The sequence below is a fragment of the Vicugna pacos genome, chromosome 33, assembly GCF_048564905.1.
Source record: "Vicugna pacos chromosome 33, VicPac4, whole genome shotgun sequence".
Classification (NCBI taxonomy): domain Eukaryota; kingdom Metazoa; phylum Chordata; class Mammalia; order Artiodactyla; family Camelidae; genus Vicugna; species Vicugna pacos.
In genome coordinates, this window is record NC_133019.1 from 544899 (window position 1) to 564630 (window position 19732).

Sequence of the window (19732 nt, forward strand, 5' to 3'; positions counted from 1 at the left end):
TGATTTCAGCAAAGGTGCAGGATGCAAGATTAATATTAAAAATCGAAATAGACATGACAAATTCAAAAATGAAATTAAGAAAAGAATTCCATTTACAATAGCATCAAAAAGAATCAAGTGCTTAGGAATAAACTTAATGAATGAAATGTAAGACTTGTACATTGAAAACTACAAAACTTTGTTGAAAGAAACTAAAGAAGATACAAATAAGCAGAAAAACACGCTGTGCTCTTGGGATGGAAGACTTGTTGTGAACATAATACTCTCCAGATTGATCAACAGTTTCAGTGCAATCCCTGTCAAAATGCCAGGAGGCTTTTTTTTTTCTTTTTGCAAAACTTGACAGGCTGATCCTAAAATTCATACGGCAATGCAACGAACTCGCAGTAGCCAAGACAGTCTTCAAAAAGGAGAACAAAATTGGAGACTCACACTTCCCATGTCAAAGCATACTAGAAAGCGACAGTAATCAAGACAGTGTGGCACTGGCATAAGGACAGACAGGTATAAACTCAGTGGAAAGGAACTGACCGTCTACAAGTGAACCCTTACATTTATAGTTAATTAACTTTTGACGAGGGTACCAAGACAATTCAATGGAGAAAGTAACTCTTTTCAACAAATGGGGCTGGGACAGCTGGATTCCATATGCAAAAGAATAAATTTGGACACCCCCCATGCCATAAATAACTAAAAATGGATCATAAATGTATTTGTAAAAGCTACAACTGTTCAACTCTTAGAAGAATATAGGAGTAAGTTTTCATGACCATGGGCTGGCTAGTCAACAGTTCCCTGGATGTGACACCAAAAGCACAAGCAACAGAAGTAAAAATAGATAAACTGGAAAGTCCAATTCATCATTTGTGTGATAAATGATGACTTTATTCATCATTTTGTTCTTCAAATGGTACAATCAAGAGAGTGAAAAGACAACCCAGAAAGGGAGGAAGTATTTGCTAAGCATGTATCTGAGAAGACGCCTGTACACAGAATATGTAAGGAGCTCTTCCAACCCAGTAATAAAAAGACAAATAGTTCAATTATAAAATGGCAAAGGATTTAAATATACTTTTCTCCGAAGAAGATATACCATTGGCCAGTAGCACCAGAAAAGATGCTGAACATCATTAATCATCAGGGAAATGCAAATCGAAACGACAGTGAGATGCACTTCACAGTCACTAGAATGGCTGGTATCAGAGTGACACGTGATAACAACGTTGGCAAAGACGTGGAGAAATTGGAAGTCTCACGTCTTCATGTGGGGATGTGAAGTGATGCTGCCTCTGGAAAAGGTTTTGACAGCTCCTCAGAAACAGAGTTAACACCGTTAACTACTTAAGTGCAAACTGAACTCTTCTTGGTTATCATTTTATCTCCAGTCACCTGTCTCAACTTTAAAGAGTGACAACACCAAGTGCTGGGAGAAACATGCAGTAGCTATTACTCTCATACATTACTTACAGGAAGTAGTTGATGTGCTCAGTGTGTGTGAAGCCTGCGGCCGCGCAAGTCCCCTCTTTGGTGTGTGTGCAGAAGATCCTGTGCCTGTGTCACGCAGAAGACAGGTACAAGGATGTTCACAGCAGCGTTAAACGCCTCAAACTGGACGCAACACAAAAGTCCATCGGTTGTGAGTCTGATATGTGATTCGTGTTACGGTAACACAGTGGGATACTAGGCAGAATATTTACGGGGATAAGAGGTCAAAATGCTGGTCCCTTGTGGGTCTGGGGCCTGCTGGGGTCCTGGGGATGTTCTGTATCTTGATCTGGGTAATGGTTAAACAAATATACGTGTGTATGTGTGCGCGTGCACGTGTCTTTTCTGAGCTGTGCATGTATTTATATATTTTACTGTATGCATTTCATAATAGTAATAAAAAAGTGAGAATAGGTTTATGTATCTTTCATTTTGGAAACAAACACAGATGTGCAGCGTAGAAACCTATGAAAATCTTACTTCTGAATAATAAGGTTGAAGAGAGGGACAGAGATAGAACTTCTCTGAGTTTATCCTTTCATGTAGTTTTAACTTTTGAATAATATTAATGTTTTAAATATTCAAAAAATAAAATACCAGTAAGGATGGAAAGAGTTTTTAGGAGACACTGGCCCTGCTGCGCACAGCAGAGGCGCTGGTGAGTGATTTCATCTAGTTTTAGAACTTCAGTTGGAGTCCGGTTAAAAAGCTTTTAAGAAGCCTTGGGCTAGAACAGAAGAGCTGGTTCTGTTTCTCCTGGTGTTCTCTTCCTGTGCTTGGGCAGTCACGGGGCTCACGTCCTGACACCCTGGAGCCACCGCACAGGGTCACCCCTGATCTCTAGGTCACCACATGGAGCACAGCTACCCTGAACTTACGTGTATGTTGAGTGAGAAACACGCTCTCACGTGGGGACCTGTTTGTCCCCTCAGCATGGCCTGGCACACCCTGACCACTAGAGAGGCTGTGAAACGGAGGCGATTTGTTGAGAGTGGGGAGACAGAGTGGCTGTTGTAGGGGAGCTGGGAGAGTGAGGTGAAGGTTTTCTACACGCTTGAGAAGAAGGGGCATGAGAACATTTGTAGCCTGCTAGAGCTAGAAGAGAACTAGACACAGGAGCCTACTCTTTTCATTTTGAAGACAAACAGGGACGACTGGGTCAAGGTCACACGACAAGTTAGTGGTGGAGACAGGATTACAACCCTCACCTCTGGGACCCTGCGAACAGCCTCAGGGTTAGGCTGCAGGTACTTCTGAGAGCAGCTAAACGTGTGCGTTGGATGTTCTGAACTTCAGTTCCCTGCGAAGGCTCTCCGAGCCCCGGGCTTGTGTGCCCCCAACTCGGAGGTCGCAGCTCATCCCCTTCCCACTTCCGCTTCGCTGCCCTTTCAACTGGCAGCTCCCCATGCGAGACTCAATAATCAGGAGGCGTCTTTCACGAGGAATGGCACGTTCACGTCTCACGCTCTACCTCTCGTTGTTTGGGTTGTTTTCTATGATGTGAGGCACCTGTGTAAACAAAGTAGACACGAAAATGAAGAAAATGTCCTTGCTAGGGATTTTGCTCCTCTGCCTTTGAGGTTTTCTGGGCGGAGAAGCCCTTTCTGTCCCTTTGTGTAAGAGGAAGAGTAAGACATGCCTGTGGCATGGTTTGAACAAATGTCTGGAGGGCCCAGGTCATTTTGTTTACAGATTTACTGTTTTGACTGACAAGTTCTCCGTATGCTTCAGCACTGCTCAAGACCAGATGGCCAGCAGTCAGCCACCCCGCGTAACTTCTGTCTGTGATTGTGGTGTGTCCCTTTGTGTCTTCCTGGGGCTCGTGTCCTGACCTCCCACCCCCAGCTCTCCCTATCTGAGCTGTGGCCATCAGTCACTATGGTGGACACTTCCTAACCTCTCTGGCCCTGGAGATTGAAGGAGGTCATTGTCACATCATCATTGGCTAGCCAATCAGGTGGGCGCCTCCCTCCAATGACTGCCTGGTTTCAGAGGAGCACTCGGGCAGCTTCAATGGAAGGAGGGAGCCACAAAGGAGGCCTGGCATAAGTCCAAGGATGATCATTACAACATGGATTGTGTACATTTTTGCCCGGAAAGGTGCCGGGTTCCCCTTCCCCCCAAAAGTCAGTTCGGTAAGTGGGGGTGCTGGTAGCCAGGTGGACAGTTTCTCAGGTGTCCTCTCCCCTCTGAGCCCCAGCTGCACTTCCAGGTTGAAGGTCTTACAAGGTTGACTGGCTAAGAAGGGAGGAGGGGCTGGCCTCTGTGTATGCTGAGCACATCGACTTGCCACTTTGTTGCAGGACGTGGAAGTGGTGGAGAGCGAGGCTGTGTCTGTAGTGCAGCACTGGCTGAAGAAGGTGAGGAAGGTTCCTCCCTGACATCCTAGAGGGCTGGTCTCCCCTTTCCCTGGAACTGGGAAACCCAAGTTCACGCCCAGTAGGCTGACCAGAGCTGTGTCCAGTCCACCAAGCATCCTGGAGGACATGGCATGTCTCCTTGCGAAAGACGTGCGGGAATCGCCGTGCTTCTCTAGCACACGGGGTGGGGGGCTTCAGATGCATGGCCCCACCAGGGGTGTCTCAGGACATTGGGAGAGGGCCCAGGACTTAGTGAGTTCCCTGGAATTCCACGAGCTTACTGCAGGAGCTGTGTGATACATGTGTGTGTGGATGTGTGTGTTGTGATGGAGAGGAAGAAAGGGAAGAGGAAGAGGGAGAGGAGGGAGAACTGGGGACCAGAGAGAGAAACTGCTCACCTTTCAGACTGAAGAAGAGGCTTCCAAGGACATAAAGGAGAAGATGTCCGCCAGCTGCCCTCCTGCGCACGGCCAAGATGTGCACGTGACCAGAGATGTGGTAATGGGGCCTTCACGGAGACGTCCTCCTGGGGGTGGTGGACAAGGGAGGGGAGATGGGGTCCTGCTGCAGAGGGCCCTGGCAAGGGGGCGGAGCCTGCCCAGCCCGGGCTGCGCCCTGGTCACGGTGGCCTTGCTGGGCAGTAACCGCTGGGCCCTGCCTGGATTTCCTTCCCAGGTGAAGCACCACCTCTCAAAGTCTGATTTGTTAAAAAGCCAGAGTCAGGAGGTCCTGGAGGAAAGAACAAGGATCCAGTTCATAAGATGGAGGTAAAGTATCTCATTTGCCCCGAGCCAGGCAGTGGGGACTCAGGGCCGGCGCAGACCCACAGCCGTCCTTCTCCAGAGATGGGGACTTACGGGGAGTTACTCTGGGGTCTTAAGGGAATGTTTTTGCTGTCTTGAAAGCCCAGTTCCCTCCTAAAGTTTAAAATGACTGGAGGTTTTGGAAGAATGGGCTAGCTTACCACGTCTTAAACGCTCTGAATAAATTTCAGACTTCTGTTATTTCTGCATTTGATTTGTTCAGAAGTGGCTGCTCTTTAAAGAGCTGAAAGAAAATAAGCTCTTAAAATGCAAAACCCAAAGCCCTCACTTTCCGCTGAGGTGAGAAGAGGTTTCTGAGAGCCCGAGGCTAGAGTCCCGTGCTGCCTGGGGAGGGGCTGCGCCAGCCTCCTGCCCCGGCAGGCTACAGGCTACGTGGAGAGGCCAGGCCCAGAGCCGCGAGCCACGAGCCGGGAGCCGGCGGCTCACTCCCTCGCAGGGCACAAGCCTTCCCATCTCCTTCCGGGATGCGTGTTCCATTGGGTCTCTCTTCCCAGGAGGGTCGTTGTGGGACTGCACTGGGCTCCCCCAGGCTGTGAAGGAGCCCCCTGGTCTCCGGTGGCCCCATTGCAGCTTTGCTGTCTTCTCTAGAGGAAGATATATTTATCCAAAATGTGTTTTTGCTTCAGGATACACAGGTTTTTTTGCATTTACTCCTTCAGGTGGCATTAGCATTTTAAAAGAAGACTCAAATACCCAGGGATTGCATAAGAGGAAGGCAGTTACATAAGAGGACTGGTGGAATTCCAGACCTGGCGGCGGGTTGTGGGGGGGAGTACTTTTTGGTTGAGAAACCTTCCAGGGTCCCCAAATCATAAGCGTGGGTGACTGTTGTCCAGCCGCCGCCCTGCATGTGGGAGGCCTCTCCACGCCTGACACAGCTGCACTGCAAACTCCGGTGTTGCAGTTCCTTGGCTTGGAAACATGGACACGGTCCTCCGGTATTTAAAGCTTAGCTGTGTAGTGTCGCTGGGTGAAAGCTTTGGAGCCAAGGGACAAGGGACCACAGTCAGTTATCTTCGTACAAGTTTTCACTCGGTTTTCTGTGGAGAGCTTAAACCGATACCCGATGTCTGGCTCTTTCCACGACCCACTGGTTTTGGGACCCTCCTGATAGTTTCATGAGGTACGAGCTCAGGGTTGCAGACCCCCATCCAGCACCGCCCAATAGTCATTTACGTGGTAGACGCTTACGGCCGCCCGATGTTTCCTAGGCTCCCGGAAGAGAGAGGAGCATAAACGCAGCCCCTTTCAAAGGATAGAAGTGAACTGAGAGAAAGAGTGTCTGGATGCAGAGGGACGTGTTGCGGAGGCCATGAGGGACACCTCTGTGAGCACAGTGTGGGGCCAGGCTGCATAAGCTCTCAGCTTTGCTGCCCAGGCCTCGACGTGCTCCTGGAAGGACGTCACCTGGGCTGACCCGTGTCTGGGCGGGGCCTTCCACAGGTGGCAAGAGCCTGGCAGCCTGGCTGCCCTGTCTGGCCTCGGGGCCAGTGTTGTGGCCTCTTCTCCCTTTCCCCTCGGGCCTCCATCTTTCCTTCTCCGTCTCTGGGCACCGACCAGCTCCACCTTATGTGAGCCGTGTTCCTGAGCACGTTTATCTCCCCTGGGCTGGGCTGGGCTGTGGGTCCTCGCAGGCAGTGTCCATGCCGAATTCACACGGAAAACCCCAGACACCTCGAACAAGGTGCTACCCTGAAGGCACTTTCGATAGACACAAGACATAAGAATGTGGGGTGCAGTGGGCACAGGAGTGGGTGCAGGGGGCTCGGGAAGGGGTGTCCAGGGGGCATGGGAGGGGGGTGCAGTGGGCACAGGAAGGGATGTCCAGGGGGCATGGGAGGGGGTCCACGGGCACAGGATGGGGGATGGGCCGGCTGCTTTCGCTGGAGTGGAGGATCTGTTAGGGGAGAACGGGATGTGGAGCTTGAAGGGTGGGAAGTAGACCGAGAAGAGAAAGGGACAAGGCCGGAACAGGGAGATAAACACAGCAGCGAGGACCTGCAGCTTCTTTGAGAAAGGTCTAGAAGGGTCTCTGAACCGTTGTGAGTGTGGCACAGTGCTGACCATAAAGAGCTGGTAATTAAGCTAGAGCTGAATCCAAGGCTTCGAGACCCGCTGTGCAGCTCCAGTAAAGGTGCTTAACCTCTGTCTCCTCGACTCTCCTGAGGACCACTTGCTGCCAGGATGGCTGGGTGGCTCGGGGCACTTGGTTAGTAAAGAGAGCACTTCGTGTTGCTGGTACAGGTGGGTGAGGGACCAGCTCCAGGTTCACGCGGCGGGGTCAGAACTGTGGCCCGCAGGGCTCTGGTGCCAGTCAGTAGGGAAGGCACGCGGGGCCCCAGTGTATGAATGGTGCTTTGCAGCCACACCCGCATCTTCCAAGTGCCCAGTGAGGTGAGAAATGACGTCATGCGAGATCGGATAGAGCAGGTGAGACGCAGGTAAGCAGTCTGGGGCGAGGTGATCGGTGTCCTGAGCGGGCGGGTGGGGTGGGGCTCCCCAGCTCCAGCCCAGACCTGGACCTGGCCCAGCCTGGAGCCCTCTGGGCTGAGGGCCTCTTCCAGGGACTTAGCTCCTGGGCCTGGAGGCAATGGCCCCTGCTCTGGGTCTGCTCTGGGGGCTCTGCTGCCTTGCAGCCCCCCCATCCCCTGTAGCCTATGCCCCCCACCTCCATCCCCTGCAGCACCCCACCTCCATCCGCTGCAGCCTGTGCCCCCCCACCTCCATCCCCTGCAGCCTGTGCCATCTTACGGATGAGACATCTCAGGAGCTTCATGACAGAAATTCCTGTTCAGACTGCTGAGAGCGACAGGTGAGAGGGCTGGCAGGTGAGGAGAGGAGGCCTCTGGGTGGGAGACGTGCACTGGGTGGGGAGCAGAGCATGCCAGCAGGGCCTCCCCAGGCCAGGGCGGGTCAGGGAGAAGGCAGCAGCTGGGGCTCCTTCGATGCCTCTCAAACTTCAGAAGGGACTTGGAGTCGAGTTCAGACTTGTGTCTCTGGGGCTGCGCTGTGGGGTCACAGACCAGTGCTTCCAGGTGGTCCCAGGCGCAAGGGTCTCCGGGGTCTTGTGGTCCGGGCTGTAGTGGGCCTGCAGCCCCGCCTTGCCAGCACTCTGGGGCGTGGCCACCGCTGGTCTGCTGACCCCATTTTGAACCACGAGGTGACACAGCGCTGAAGTACGGTGTGAGGGCGCACAGACTTTGACCCTCCCTGCCACCAGTTAGGGCTGTGACTCTGGCTCACGTGCCTCCTTAGCACACACGTGGTACCAGTGGTCATAGCGGTGGCTATTTGTGCAGCTCTGGAAGGCAGCAGGCCAACAGGTGATGCCTCTGCAGGACGCAACCACCCAGGGAAGGTACTGCGCCCCTGCTGGGTGGAGAGACAGCGCTGGTGACATGGGGGTGACAGGGCCCACCAGCACTCTGGGAGGAGGGCCACAGAGGTGTATGCTGGCTTGCATTGAGCACTTACGGCATGTGGCCTCCGCACGAGGCGCTCTGTCAGGGTTTCTCACTCGATCAGCTGACTGTAAGAGGAGGGCGATGTGCCGTGCATCCCACCCGCAGCAGAGGTCAGCCGCCTGGGGCAGATGCTGGCTTCCGCCCAGCTCCGTCGTGGGTGCCTGCTTCATGCCCCAGTTTCCTCAGACTTCAGGGCGGTGCCTTAAGGCCCACGTGGGCCATCCCCTGGCAGATGCCGCGTCGGTGGTTTGCCAATGTCAGTAGGGACACGGAGTCCGAGGTGCCTGCAGGGACCTCTGGTTGAAGGAGCAGAGCCAGGCCGCTGTCTCCGCTCTGCCTGACGCCCCCTGCCCCTGGGAGGGTGTCTGTGCTCTCTGCATCCAGCTCTGTGACGTGAGAACAGTGGCCTTAGGAGGCAGCGCCAGCCCTCCCATTGGCCATCCCAGTTCCACGACGCGCCCCTGGGCGTTTCCCTGCTTCCCAGGTTGATGTCCTTCAGGGTCAAGGGGCAGCCTGTGTTGGAAGGACGTCCACCCCTCCTTGACCCGAGGAGCAACCACCCTGGGCAGAGAGAATCCAGCGGGCGAGCCCTTCCTTGTGACAGTGGCAGCACTGGAGTCTTCCTGCTGAACTGCTGATAAAGAGACACTATTTAACCACCATCCTGGCCTCTGGTGTGAGTGCTTTGCCGCCGTGCATTCATCGGAACCCAAGCCCCTGATGGGCTCATCTCTGGGGAAGCGGGCTCGCAGCCTCATGGGGAGACAGGCATGCCGCTGTGCCGGCTTGGCTCCTGGAGCATTAAGGGCGGGGCCGGCGGGGCCGGAGGACTTCCTGGGGGAAGTGTGGTGTCTGTTTCCCTCAAGTGCTTTGTCTGCATTTACTCCCCCTTTGGAAGTGCGCTTCCTGTGCTTATGCAGATCCAAGGTCCTGACCTGTAGCCTTTCCCTTCCTCTGAAGGACTGTTCACGTTCCTTCAAGGCAGGTCTGCTGGCGGCAGTGGTTTTGTTTGGGGAGGTGTTTCTGCTTCACTTCTGGAGGACAGTTCTGGAGGATGCAGAAGCGTAGGTTTCCCCCTTTCAACACCTGAGTCCCTCGCCCCGCTCCCTCCTTGCTGCGGGGCTTCTGGAGGGCGGGCGGGGTGGTTTCATCCTGCTCCTCCCTGGCGTCCGGGGGTTTGGTCTTTGGCTTTCTGCAGTCTGAGCGCGACCTGCGCTGGTGGATGTGTTGGCGCTCCTCCTGCTTGGTGCTCTGCGTTTCCTGGCTGCTGTCTGGGGTCTGGCAGTGGTCGGGAGAGTCCTCAGTACTGCCACTCCAGTTCGTTGCTGTTGGTTGTGTTGTTCCCCCGTTACGCACACGTTACGCCTGGGTCGCTGTCCCACGGTTCTTGGGTACTTTTTCCTCTTCTTTTCGTTCTTTTTTCCCTCTTTGCCTTCTCCTGGGAAATTCCTGCTGACGTTTTCTGACGCACGGATTCGCCCCCTGTCCCCTTCGAGCCCTTGCTGCCTGCCAGAGGCCCTCCTCCGTCTCAGCGTTCGGTGCCGCTGGCGGGCCCCTTCCTCTGCCTGCACCGCCATGTGTTCTTGTGTGTTGTTCCCTTTTCCGCTGGAGCCCTTAGCGTGCTGATCAAGGTTGTTTCAAATTCCCAGTCTGGTAGTTCCAGCTCCTCTGCCGCATCCAGGTCTGGCCCCGGCGCTTGCGCTGTCTCTTCAGACTGTGCTTTTTACCTTCATCACACCTTTGTTGAAAGCAGGCGAGATGTGCCAGGTAGAGGAGCTGAGGCAGAGGGGCCGCCTTCTTGCTCTTCGGCGTGAGGTTCTGTCTGACTTGAGGTCAGGCTGTGTTTACTCCCTTCAGTAGCTGTGGTGTCAGAGGCTGAAGTTTCCTTTCATGTCCTTTCTTTTATCTTTGGGTTTCCCTAGTGATTCCTCCTTAAGTGGGGCCTGAGACTCGCAGTTCTTCGAGCTGCAATCCCCTTCTGACGTGGTGCTGAGGTGTGAGGGGCTGGGGCAGTGTCCTGTCAGCCTCTGACCAGGGCTCAGCCTCGGTGAGCCTGTGCCCTGGCCTGTGCCCTTCACACGGATGTTTCAGCGCCTCCCCCGCCCCCACCTGCGGAGAGACAGGAGGCGGGAGGGGCTGCAGTTGGTAATTTCCCTTCCCCCAGCTAGGTGGGCTCTGGCAAGGTGGTGTTCCTTCAGGACAGGCCTTTGTTAAGGAAACCAGTGCTCTAGACATATTTCAAAATGGCTGCTTCCCCCTCCTCTTGCTAGGAGACGGGTGGATTTTCTCTGATCGTCACTGTGAGAACCTGATGCGGCTCCTGGAGGGGAAACTCAGGCAGTGTGGGAGCCTCCCTGAGACCAGCCCCTGACTTGTTAACTCAGCCTGTCCACACGGAGTTCCATCGACTGGAGTCTCCTGGCCCGGGTTCCTGGAGGTCTGCTCTGCACGCTGGGAGTCTGTCCACCTGCCTGTCTCTCTGACTTCCGGGTCAGCACCTCAGTTCTCTGGCGGATCTGGGAAGGGTTCTTGCTCTCCCGTTCGTTCAGCTTTTTTTCTTATTGTGAGAGTGAGTGAGGACTTCCCAGCTCTTCACTTACAGTCCAGAGCCTGGAGGTCTCGTTCACGTGTTTATCAAGTGGTGACTAGAGCAACAGCCAGTGTTTACTGAGACTGACCACGTGCCAGGGACTGACTCAGCACTTACTCCAAGCAGGCCTTTGATCATCAGCGAGGAGACAGCATGTGACCACGAGGTGGGCACCCTGACCAGAGTCGCATGTGGCCGAGGAGTAACGGAGCCGGCCTGGCCTCTGGCTCCAGGCCTCCCTTCTCAGCTGCTCGGTCACCCTGTGTGCGGGCCCTGGGCTGGGCTGGAGAAGACAGCAGTAGACAAAGCACTGTCCCTGCCTGGTGGAACTTGCGTGTTGACAGGGGGGGCAAGTCTCCATTTGCACAGCTGCCGTGAAGGAGAGGTGCTGTGTCCGGGGGACTTGCCGTAGCCGGAGATGAGCACTGGCGTTTACTGTGGGTTATTTAAATCATCACCCCATTTTACGGGTGAAGAACTGGAAGCCTTGAGAGGTTAAGTAGCTCTCCTGACGTCACAAAGCCATTAGCTGGCACGGCTGGGACTGGAATCCAGGCAGCCTCAGGCCACACCACTGAGCTGCTGCGCTGGGCCCAGGGGTCATTTTGGTGGGTGGTGGTAGTGGTGACCTTGGCCAGCAGGGCAGTGTAGAGGGGAGGGCAGAGGCAGGACGGGTCCTTGCCCACCAGCCCCACTTCTAGTCCCTGCACGTCCCTCCCCGTCGTCCCCTCCCTCTGCCTGCTTATCCAGTGGAGGAGGCAGGGGGTGGGGGTGGCCGTAGGACTGGCCAGGCAGGGCCCTGAGACCGGAGGGGGGAGTGGGGCGACAGGAAACGGGAGAGCCTACCCTGGCTGGAGGGGGCAGAAGAGGGGTACAGAGGAGGCGGTTGAGAGGGGCCTGGGTCAGGCTGCATGGGGTGTGGGCCCCGTCCCAGCAGAGGTGGGCAGTGCAGGGCTGTTACCTGCAGAGCCAGGCTGTGGTGTGGGATGGATCTGAGACAGGACAGAGGTGACCTGGTGACAGTGGTACCTGTAGAACCGGGGGAAGAGAGGTGGGGTGCAACTGGCGGTGGCACTGCTCAGGCAGGGTCTCAAGAGGTAGGTCCAGTTTGGGTCTGGATGTGGCCTTGTCCAGCAGGTGGGTGGACGGACAGGGCTGGGCTGGCGGGTGGGGTCAGGGAGGAGGGGTGACCCGTGATGGGGAAGGAGGGAGGGACAAGGTTGGCAGGCAGCCCTGGGGGCTTTGCCCTCCTGACCCCTCCTTATGCTGCTGGGAAGGTGTGAAGCAGGCTCAGCTGGCCTGATATCCTGGCCTCAGGGCTCCAGGGTCACAGCCCAGTGAAGGGAGAGCGCCCACTCCGTGGTCCAAATGGGCGCCAATTTTGCCAGAAGCCACCAGATGGTGCCACTTCCCTGCAGAAACAGGTTCCCTGAAGGTGAACAGCCTCCACTTTGAGTCAGCCTGTGGGACGACGCAGGGCTGGGACTTTGTCCCCATTTGGGAAGCGTGACCAGGTGTCAGGCCTTGGAGCACGTTCGTTTAAGGATGAGCACAGCTCACACCCACACACGCAAGCGTGCAGGGCTCTTCACTCAAGTCAGATGGACCGAGCTGGGCGCGAGGATGCCGGGGGAACATCCTGTCACGTCCTCAGGGGCTCGGGGAGCTGGGGGGCTGATGGCAAACACACAATGCCGCGCTGTGTACAAGGTGGCCGGAAGCACATGGACGGCAGAGCAGAGGCAGCGGCGTTTCTCTGCTTGAGAGAACGCGCGACTTTCAGCAGAGGTGACACTTAGCAGAGGCTTCTCTGGGCTTCAGCCATGAGGAAGGGCCTTCTCTGCAAAGGGACTCCCACACGGGAAGGCGTGGAGGCCTTCAGGGACCTGGGCCTCACCCTGAATGTCTGGAATGCAGGGCAGGGTGGGGAGCCTAGCAGGAGAGGAGGCTGGGAGGCGGGGCCCCACAGGTGGGCGCAGAACAGCCCCATGGAGCTGCCAGGGGCCCAGGGAGGGGAGACCTGTACCCAGTTCCAGCTTCAGCTGCTGGCCGAGGGGAGCCATAGCCCTCAGGGAGGGAAGGAGGCTGCGTTTCTGGGCTCTGGCCCACGAGGCGATGGTAAGCTCACCGCTATCAACTCCTGGAGTTTGGGGAGCGAGGGACCTACGTTGGTATTGTAGCTGCAGCTCCTCCAAACCGAGGGTGGAGACGGAATCATTAAGTGGCTCAAATAGAGTTTTGTTCTGTGAGTGATTAACCCCAGGAGTGGAATTTGGGAACAAATACGCCTCCTCTACCTGTATTACAGGGGGACTGAGCCACGGTAGATTAAAATAAAATCACTGGCAAATTTGGGACCAGTCAGCTGTGACCAAGCCATCTGTGTAGTTAAATGGAGCTGAAAGAGCTAATCAAGGCTTTGTGGGTCATGGATCCTTCCGGGCGGCCGGGGGCGGGGGCTGGGCGCGCTGGCGCACGTGGGAGTCTCACCTGGGACTTCGTGGTGGTGGCGGTGCTGGCAGTGTGTGTGTGAGCTTCATTCTGGACAGAGACTGGACCTGGACCCAGCCTCGGCCTCTGGTGTCTCAAAAGACAGACTGGTCTCTGCGAGCAGAGCCTCCAGAGTCTGTTACCCAGAGTTCGGTGCGAGGGGCCCTCCAGTGAGCGGCCCAGCATTGTGGGGGCCCCAGGACGGAGGCCCAGCCACGCCCTGGGTGTCCACCTCACAGGAGGGTGTCGCACACCTAGCCGAACCGGGACATGAACGTGGGGCGCTGGTCTCAGAGGCCTGGGCGCCAGTGGGGGTAGGGGGAGAGGTGTGGAGACGCAGGGAGGGGTCTGCAGGCGCGTTGAGCAAGCTCTGAGAGCACCCTAGGGCACTGGGCTGCAAGCCCGCAGCCTGGAGGCTGGAGTGGGAGCTGGCCGCACCCAGGCCCCACTCAGGGATCCACGGCTCACTGCCCGCGCTGCCCCCGCGGCCCCGCTGTATCCGCACTCTCCCCGCGCGCGGACACCGGCCTGTGTCCTTGAGTTCCGGCCCCTGGGCGGATGCACACCTGGCGCGCTGGGCGCTGCGGCCCGGGGGGCCACGGGAGCCCCGGGCGCCCAAGCACTGGACAGGCGCTCGCGCACGCGCAAGGGCGGGTGGGCCTGGGCTCCCCGCCCCCGCTGCCCTCCTGCCGCGCCCTGGCCCCGCCTCCGGTCGCCACAGGAGGGTGCGGCCCAAGGCCGGCGGACACAGGGCCCTGGCCAGTGGGCCTGGCTGGCGTGGTGAGGCCGTGGGGCCTTCGAGGGGAAGGTCTCGCGAAGGGCAGCGGGAGACAAGGTATCAGAACCAGCAACTGCCTGCAGCCGTCGGCGCGGCCGCTGCAGAGCCGTCCGTCGTCTCTGCCTTCTCCGTGCTCGGCGGAGGGCGGCAGGCACAGACGCTCCACGCACCTGCGGGAGGAAGGCGGCGGGTCTCGGGTGAGCGCGGCCCCGCGGCTCGCGTCTCCGTTTTCCTGTGCGCCCCTCGGTGCCTGGGCGCCTCCACCCTTGCCGGGCCGTCGTTCGGGGTGCGCCGCACAGGGCTCCTCTTCGTGGGCGGGCCTGGGGGCCGAGGACAGAGGACTTGGTCCCGAGAGGATCGGCCAGGTGTGAGAGCGCCCCTCGGGGGAGCCGGAGGCGCCTGCCTGCCGGGCGGACGCGGGGGAGGCTGGGGCGGTGCGGGGCGCCGTGGGCGTGTTTTCGCTGATCCACTGGGGGCGTGTGCTGTGTGCTTTTTCTGGGCGGGGACGTGGCGTACCTGCTGGACCCAGGCTGCTCCAGCTTTCGAGCGTGACCCTGGGCAAGCTGCCTGCCCTCCTGTGACCCAGCTCCCTGGCGTCCTTGGGGAGGTCAAGTAGAGGCCCCGTCCTAGCACCCCCTTTCTGTCGGCGAGGGGCTGTGGCTGCGTTCTCGGCCGCAGCATATCTCCCCGGCCCCCGCCCGGCTTTGCGAGCTGCTGAGGAACCCTCAGCCACCGCCCTCCACGGTGGCAGAAGATCCTGGGTGCGTGTAAAGGGGCTGGGGTCCCGGACAAACCTTCGGTAAAAATGAAACACTCGGGGAGCGCTCGGAAGCCAGTGTGTGAGGGTGTGTCCTCGGAGCCTGTGCTCCGTCAGGTCAGGTCGGCGCCTCCTGAGTGGGTGGCGTTTGCCTGGAAGAGCCAGTCCCAGCTCTGCAGGCTCTGAAGACCTGCTGCCTTGGGGACTAGCCCGCACCCTGGGGTGGGGCCTTCTCCGGGCCTGCGCGCCAGCTGAGGAAGGCAGCTCCGCTGGGTCTGCGGAGAGAGGCCCCCAGCCTGGTCTGGACCAGGCAGGAGGGCGCCGTGGCGTCCTGTGGCCAGCAGATGGTGCTGTTGACCCAGGGTCGCCAGCTGGCCGTCCCTAGATGGTGCCTCAGATCTCAGGTGTTTCCACTGCCGCAGGGCAGCCGCCAGCACCCCCCCGCCCACTCAGGACCCCTCGCTTTGGGGACAGGCAGAGGACAGATGGCCCTAGTTTTGGGGAGAGGCCGGTTGCTCTCTCTGGCTGCAGGCAGAGGCTGGGGCAGTGAAGTCACCATCCTAGTCCACAAAGCCCAGCGCCTGCCTGCATGTCCCGCGGGGCTTCCAGGACCCCCGTACTGGGGGGAGGAAGGGGGTACGCGGGTGTCAGCTGGCAGGGGAAGGAGCAGCGCTGTGAACAGAGCTGGGGCTGCAGGGCTCCTTTCTGCGACCGAAGTCCTGTGTCCACGTTGTGCAGAGCTGGTGGGCTCTGAAGCCCAGCACAGTGTGAAGGGCATTCCTGAGCACCCCCGGTTTGCTTTGCCGGGTGGGCTGCATTTTCTCTGGCTCGCGCAGTGGTTCTGAGACAGCCGTCCTCGGGCCTTTTCTTCCTGGGTGGGGGCTCCCAGGTCAGCAGGCGGAGGGCGTGCTGCTCACAGCAGCCACCTCCTCTAGCTGGTCTCTGGGGACATCAGTTACCCGGGACCTCCTGCAGGCGTCCTGCTCTGCTTTGGTCCGAGAGTTAACAAAGGGAGAGAGGCAGCGGCAGAAGCAAGTCACAGAATGGGGTTTGCCCCAGGGTTGCTTCAACGTGAGCCCCTACACGGCCCCTTCTCCCTTTCCTGGCCCCTCACCTTTGATCCGGCTCATCCAGGGCCGCGTAGGTTCCTGGCTTTTCCTGAGTTTTCCCTGCGGGGAGTTGGCTCCGCCTCCTTCAGGGGAGAGGCCCGATTGTCAGCCTGGGGGTGGGCGTGGGGGTGTGGGTTTCCCCACCCGGGTCTCCTGCCTTTGGGACCAGTGAGGCCTCTCGAAGCAGAAGGGGCAGCGAGGGCGCCTTCCTTGTGTTCGCACCGTTTGTCTGGGCTCCCTTTTATCGGGGCCTTGCCTGCTCTCCAGGGACCCAGGATGGGGTCGGGGAGGAGGAGGTGGGACAGCAGAACCGCGTGGGTCCCTGCTCTGCCTGCTCTGGCTGTGTGACCGTGGTTCAGCACTTAACTTCTCGAGAGGTGGGCTTCGCCCTCTGTTAGGTAAGAGGGTCCCTGTCCCAGTGTTGTCGTGGTGTGAGCTAAGCAGAGCTGGTTCCCAGTTGGCTCCTGTCCCCCTAACGCCCCCATCGCCAAAGTTCCGGAGCCTGTGGGCAAAGCAGTCCGTGGGTGCAGACCCTGCTCGGCCCTCTGGGGATGGGACTCCTGAAGCCACTGGTTGTGGCCGCGTGGTTGGGGCAGGGAAGGATGCTGTGCTTTGACGGGCACTTTCCCTCCTGCTCTTCGGGCCTGGCAGGACCTCAGTGCCCTGCTCGTCCTGGCTCTGTCCTGCCCTCCGAGGCCTGTTCTTTGTTCTGTGCTGGGTTTGCTCACGGGCTCCAGTCTCCCGGCCTTGGGAGCCGCATGGGGGCACTCCGCAAAGTGCCTCAGGGACTCCGCCTCGTATCGACGGTGGCCTTGGGCTCATGGGTGAAGGGGGAGTAACAGTGTCGACTTGGCAGGGACAGAGCAAAGGCACGTGTAGGTGTGGTGGTGAAGGAAAGGAAGCTAGGTAGCTCGTTGGAGGAGTGGGGAGAAGGCTTGGGAAGTGTTGTCAGGGACCAAGTGTAAGTTCCCAGTGGGCAGAAAGGCAGGTTTTCCTTTCCACGACAGGAGAGGAGAACCCCCAGATCTGAGACCTTCCCTGCTTGGATCTTGGGTTCTTCTGGCTGAAACGCGCCCACCTACCCCCTGTTCTGAACGTTCCCCAAATGCCACGTTCCCTGTGGAATGTTTCCTCTTTTCTCCTTGCTCCTAACTTGCCAAAAGGATCATGTTTCTTTCCACATCCCATTGTACCTCTGTTTAGCATCATTTCTTTTCACGTATTTTTAATAGTTTTTTTTTTCTCACTTACGAGCCTGTCAAACTTGCTAGGTGGTAAGACTTTAGGGCAGGAGGTGCCCCACAAGGTGAGCTGCCTCAGTGCAGCCTCGCCGACCCCGTGGAGACGCAGGCCCGCTCGCCCGCTCTGTCCCCAGACCCTGGCTCACTAACACCCTGTCTGATCTTGCGTCTCTCCATGGCCGCCCCCCATCCTGTCCATGTCCACACCTGACTGGCAGACCGTGGGCCTCCTCCCTGAGTCGGGTCCCGCTGCGGTGTGAGTCCCAGAAGGCACCCCAGTGGCGGAAGCGTCTTGCCCAGGGCCGCTTGGGGGATGGTCTCCATGGTGACGGCAGCTTCCTTTGGGGTTGCTGTTTGCGCTGTTGCTGCACACCAGGGGCCTTTAGGAACATGGAGGCTGACAGACAGGCGGGCGGGGGCAGCTTTCACAGACGTCCTCCTTTTACGGCCCCTCACCCTCTCTTCATGTCCCTTGCCTCCGCTGGCCCTCCCCCTTCATGCCCGGGTGCGGGGAGAACAGGCACAGGGAGAAGGCAGAAGTCCCCAAAGAGGGCCCTTGCGGAGGGTCACTTGGTCCCCTGAGTACAGGCCAGTCCCTGCCGTCCTCCCACCCTCGGTAGCCCCAAGTGCAGCCGGCTGTGAATGAGGGGCTGTAGGATCGGCCTCCTCGTTCCCAGCGGGACATCTGTGACCCTGGGCGTCCTCTTCGAGTTGCACTTACGCAGAATTAAAGTTTTCCTGTGCTGGAAGGGGCAGCAGGCTTGAAGTCCCAGCTTGTTTCTTCCTGGGCGTGTAATCAAGGGCCAGAGTCTCAGTCTCCCTGAGACTCATTTAAAGAATTAGAAAACACCTGCTCTGTCTGTCCTGCAGGTGATGGGAGGTGACGTGGAAGACCCGTGACCGTGCCTGCCCGAGACAAGGATGGTCGTGCTCCCAGCGGCCTCCCCAGCGGCCAGCAGGTGCCTGACCCGCGGCAGGTATTCGCTGATGAGCGAAGGCCACAGGGAAGGGCCTGCGCGGGGCGTGAGCCGTGAGCCTGGCAGGTGACGGCAGGGAGCACTGGAGCTCGGAGTGGCGTTTCTCAGGAGACGCTGGGCACAGCAGGGTGAGTCCCACAGTCAGTAAACCAGGCTCCGTCCCTGTTACCGCGGTGCCGGTGCGGACTGGCGTTACAGCGGAGAGACGGAGAGCCAGAGAGCCAGACGAGCTCTGCGGGGTGATGCCGAGGAGCGGGGTCCCAAGGCGGGGGTGGTAGCGAGTAACAGAACACAGATCAGCCGTGGCTGGGCAGCCAGGCCACGTGGTCACCTCACGCCATGGCCACCTGTGTTGTGATGACATCAGGGCTGCACCCTGTCCTTCCTGTGTCCCTGCTGTGCCCGCGGCGCGCTGTGCCTCCCCACCATGCAGATGGCGGCTGCAGCCAGGGTGCCATGGCAGCACACAACGGCATTCCAGGCAGAGGGGCAGAGGGGAGCGCGTGGCCTTCTCTGGGGGCAGCTCTGTGTGTGTGTCCGGGAGGAGATGGTTCGCTCAAGGCCTGGCAATGTCCCCTTCCGTCTCGTGGCGGGTAATGGTACAGGAAGATTGCATTTCCGTGGTTGCCTCGGAGCAGCAGGGTTTCGTCAGCGCGCCTGGGCACGCAGCTGCCCCAACGAAAACGAGGTTCTGTTCCGGGAAGGAAGAAAGGAGGCGGCTGCTGGTGGCAGCAGGTATGCCTCTGACGGGACGGGGCAGAGCAGCATGGCCTGGCCACGGCCGCTCTGTGCGCAGTGGGGACGGCGCCGGGAGAGGGGTCTGCTCCCTGCACCGCTGGGCACCCGCCATCCACCTGCGCAGGAGCCCCGGCCGGCATGGGGTGAAGGTGCTCTGGTTCCTGTTGTGCTGTTAGCTTCTCTGAGTCTTCAAGGTTTTATTTTTATTCTGTTTTTCAAAGGATCATTCTATCTGTGGTGCCTAACCTGGGGTTAACACTGACGATGACAGTCACAGTCTTAGTCACACATGATGGCCACTCAGCCTTTGTCCTCAGTGTGACTGTGTCCTTACTTCTCTAAACAACCTTGGGTCGTTGGTGCCATCGGTGTCCACACTGCTTCTCGGGTGAGGAGACAGATGCTGAGAGGTTAGGAAGCTGGTGTGTGATTGTCCGGATCACACACGCGGGAGCCAGGAGTTCAGCTCTGTTGTCTGGCCCCCACCTGCTCGTCTCCCGCTAAACATCCTGCCTCTAAGTAGTTGAGGTCACCGTGAGGGCCAGGTGTGGCGACGGCAGTGCCGGCTGCCCCTGTGTGTTGAGCTCGCTCTGTTTGCCGGTGCCCTCGCGGGCCCTGGCTGTGGCGGTGGTGGAAGAAGTCGAGGGAGAGAGACAGAGATGACCGGAGGTCTGGTGGTGCTCCACGCTTTGAAGGAAAGACAAGCAGAGAGGGAGGGAGGATGACCACAGGCTTCTCCTTTATGTCACGTGGCCCCGCATGGCCTGGCCGAGGACTCTGGAGCCGAGCACGGACTGCGTGAGGTGAGGAGGTGGGCTTGGCCTGTCCAGGCAGCAGGTGTATGGCTGGAGCCGAGTGGGCAGCAGAGGGCGGCATCCATGGGGAGGTGGATGAGGCCGCACAGCTGGTGTGGAGAGTG

General features: G+C 58.3%; 1 protein-coding gene and 1 long non-coding RNA gene across 4 annotated transcripts in view; both read left to right on the forward strand.

Annotated features, from left to right (window-relative positions):
• The first annotated feature begins 3452 nt into the window (after positions 1-3452).
• Positions 3453-8795, forward strand: SPATA19 (spermatogenesis associated 19). 3 transcript variants are annotated; one of them, XM_072953746.1, is made up of 7 exons: positions 3453-3620; positions 3789-3845; positions 4251-4343; positions 4521-4612; positions 7033-7110; positions 7406-7497; positions 8618-8795. In XM_072953746.1, exons 1-6 carry the CDS (start codon positions 3543-3545, stop codon positions 7470-7472), a joined length of 465 nt encoding a protein of 154 aa, XP_072809847.1. In that variant the 5' UTR covers positions 3453-3542; the 3' UTR covers positions 7473-7497; positions 8618-8795. The 3 variants fall into 3 exon arrangements, with proteins under 3 accessions (XP_072809847.1, XP_072809849.1, XP_015101080.1); XM_072953748.1 differs by lacking the exon at positions 8618-8795 and adding an exon at positions 7925-8257 and having other exon boundaries at positions 7406-7481; XM_015245594.3 differs by having other exon boundaries at positions 3454-3620; positions 7406-7481.
• A 5329-nt stretch (positions 8796-14124) lies between these two features.
• Positions 14125-19732, forward strand: part of LOC140691062 (uncharacterized) — a 54807-nt gene continuing 49199 nt past the window's right edge. Inside the window, exons 1-2 of the long non-coding RNA XR_012066509.1 lie at positions 14125-14188; positions 17969-18203. This is a non-coding gene — a long non-coding RNA (uncharacterized lncRNA). The remainder of the gene's footprint in view (positions 14189-17968; positions 18204-19732) is intronic.

Bases quoted from the DNA above. Each gene is read 5' to 3' on its own strand.
- SPATA19 (XM_072953746.1), top strand. From the start codon at position 3,543: ATGATCATTACAACATGGATTGTGTACATTTTTGCCCGGAAAGGTGCC. The intron at 3,621-3,788 runs GTAAGTGGGGGT...ACTTTGTTGCAG, and splicing joins TCCCCCCAAAAGTCAGTTCG to GACGTGGAAGTGGTGGAGAG. The intron at 7,111-7,405 runs GTAAGCAGTCTG...CATCCCCTGCAG, and splicing joins ATAGAGCAGGTGAGACGCAG to CCTGTGCCATCTTACGGATG.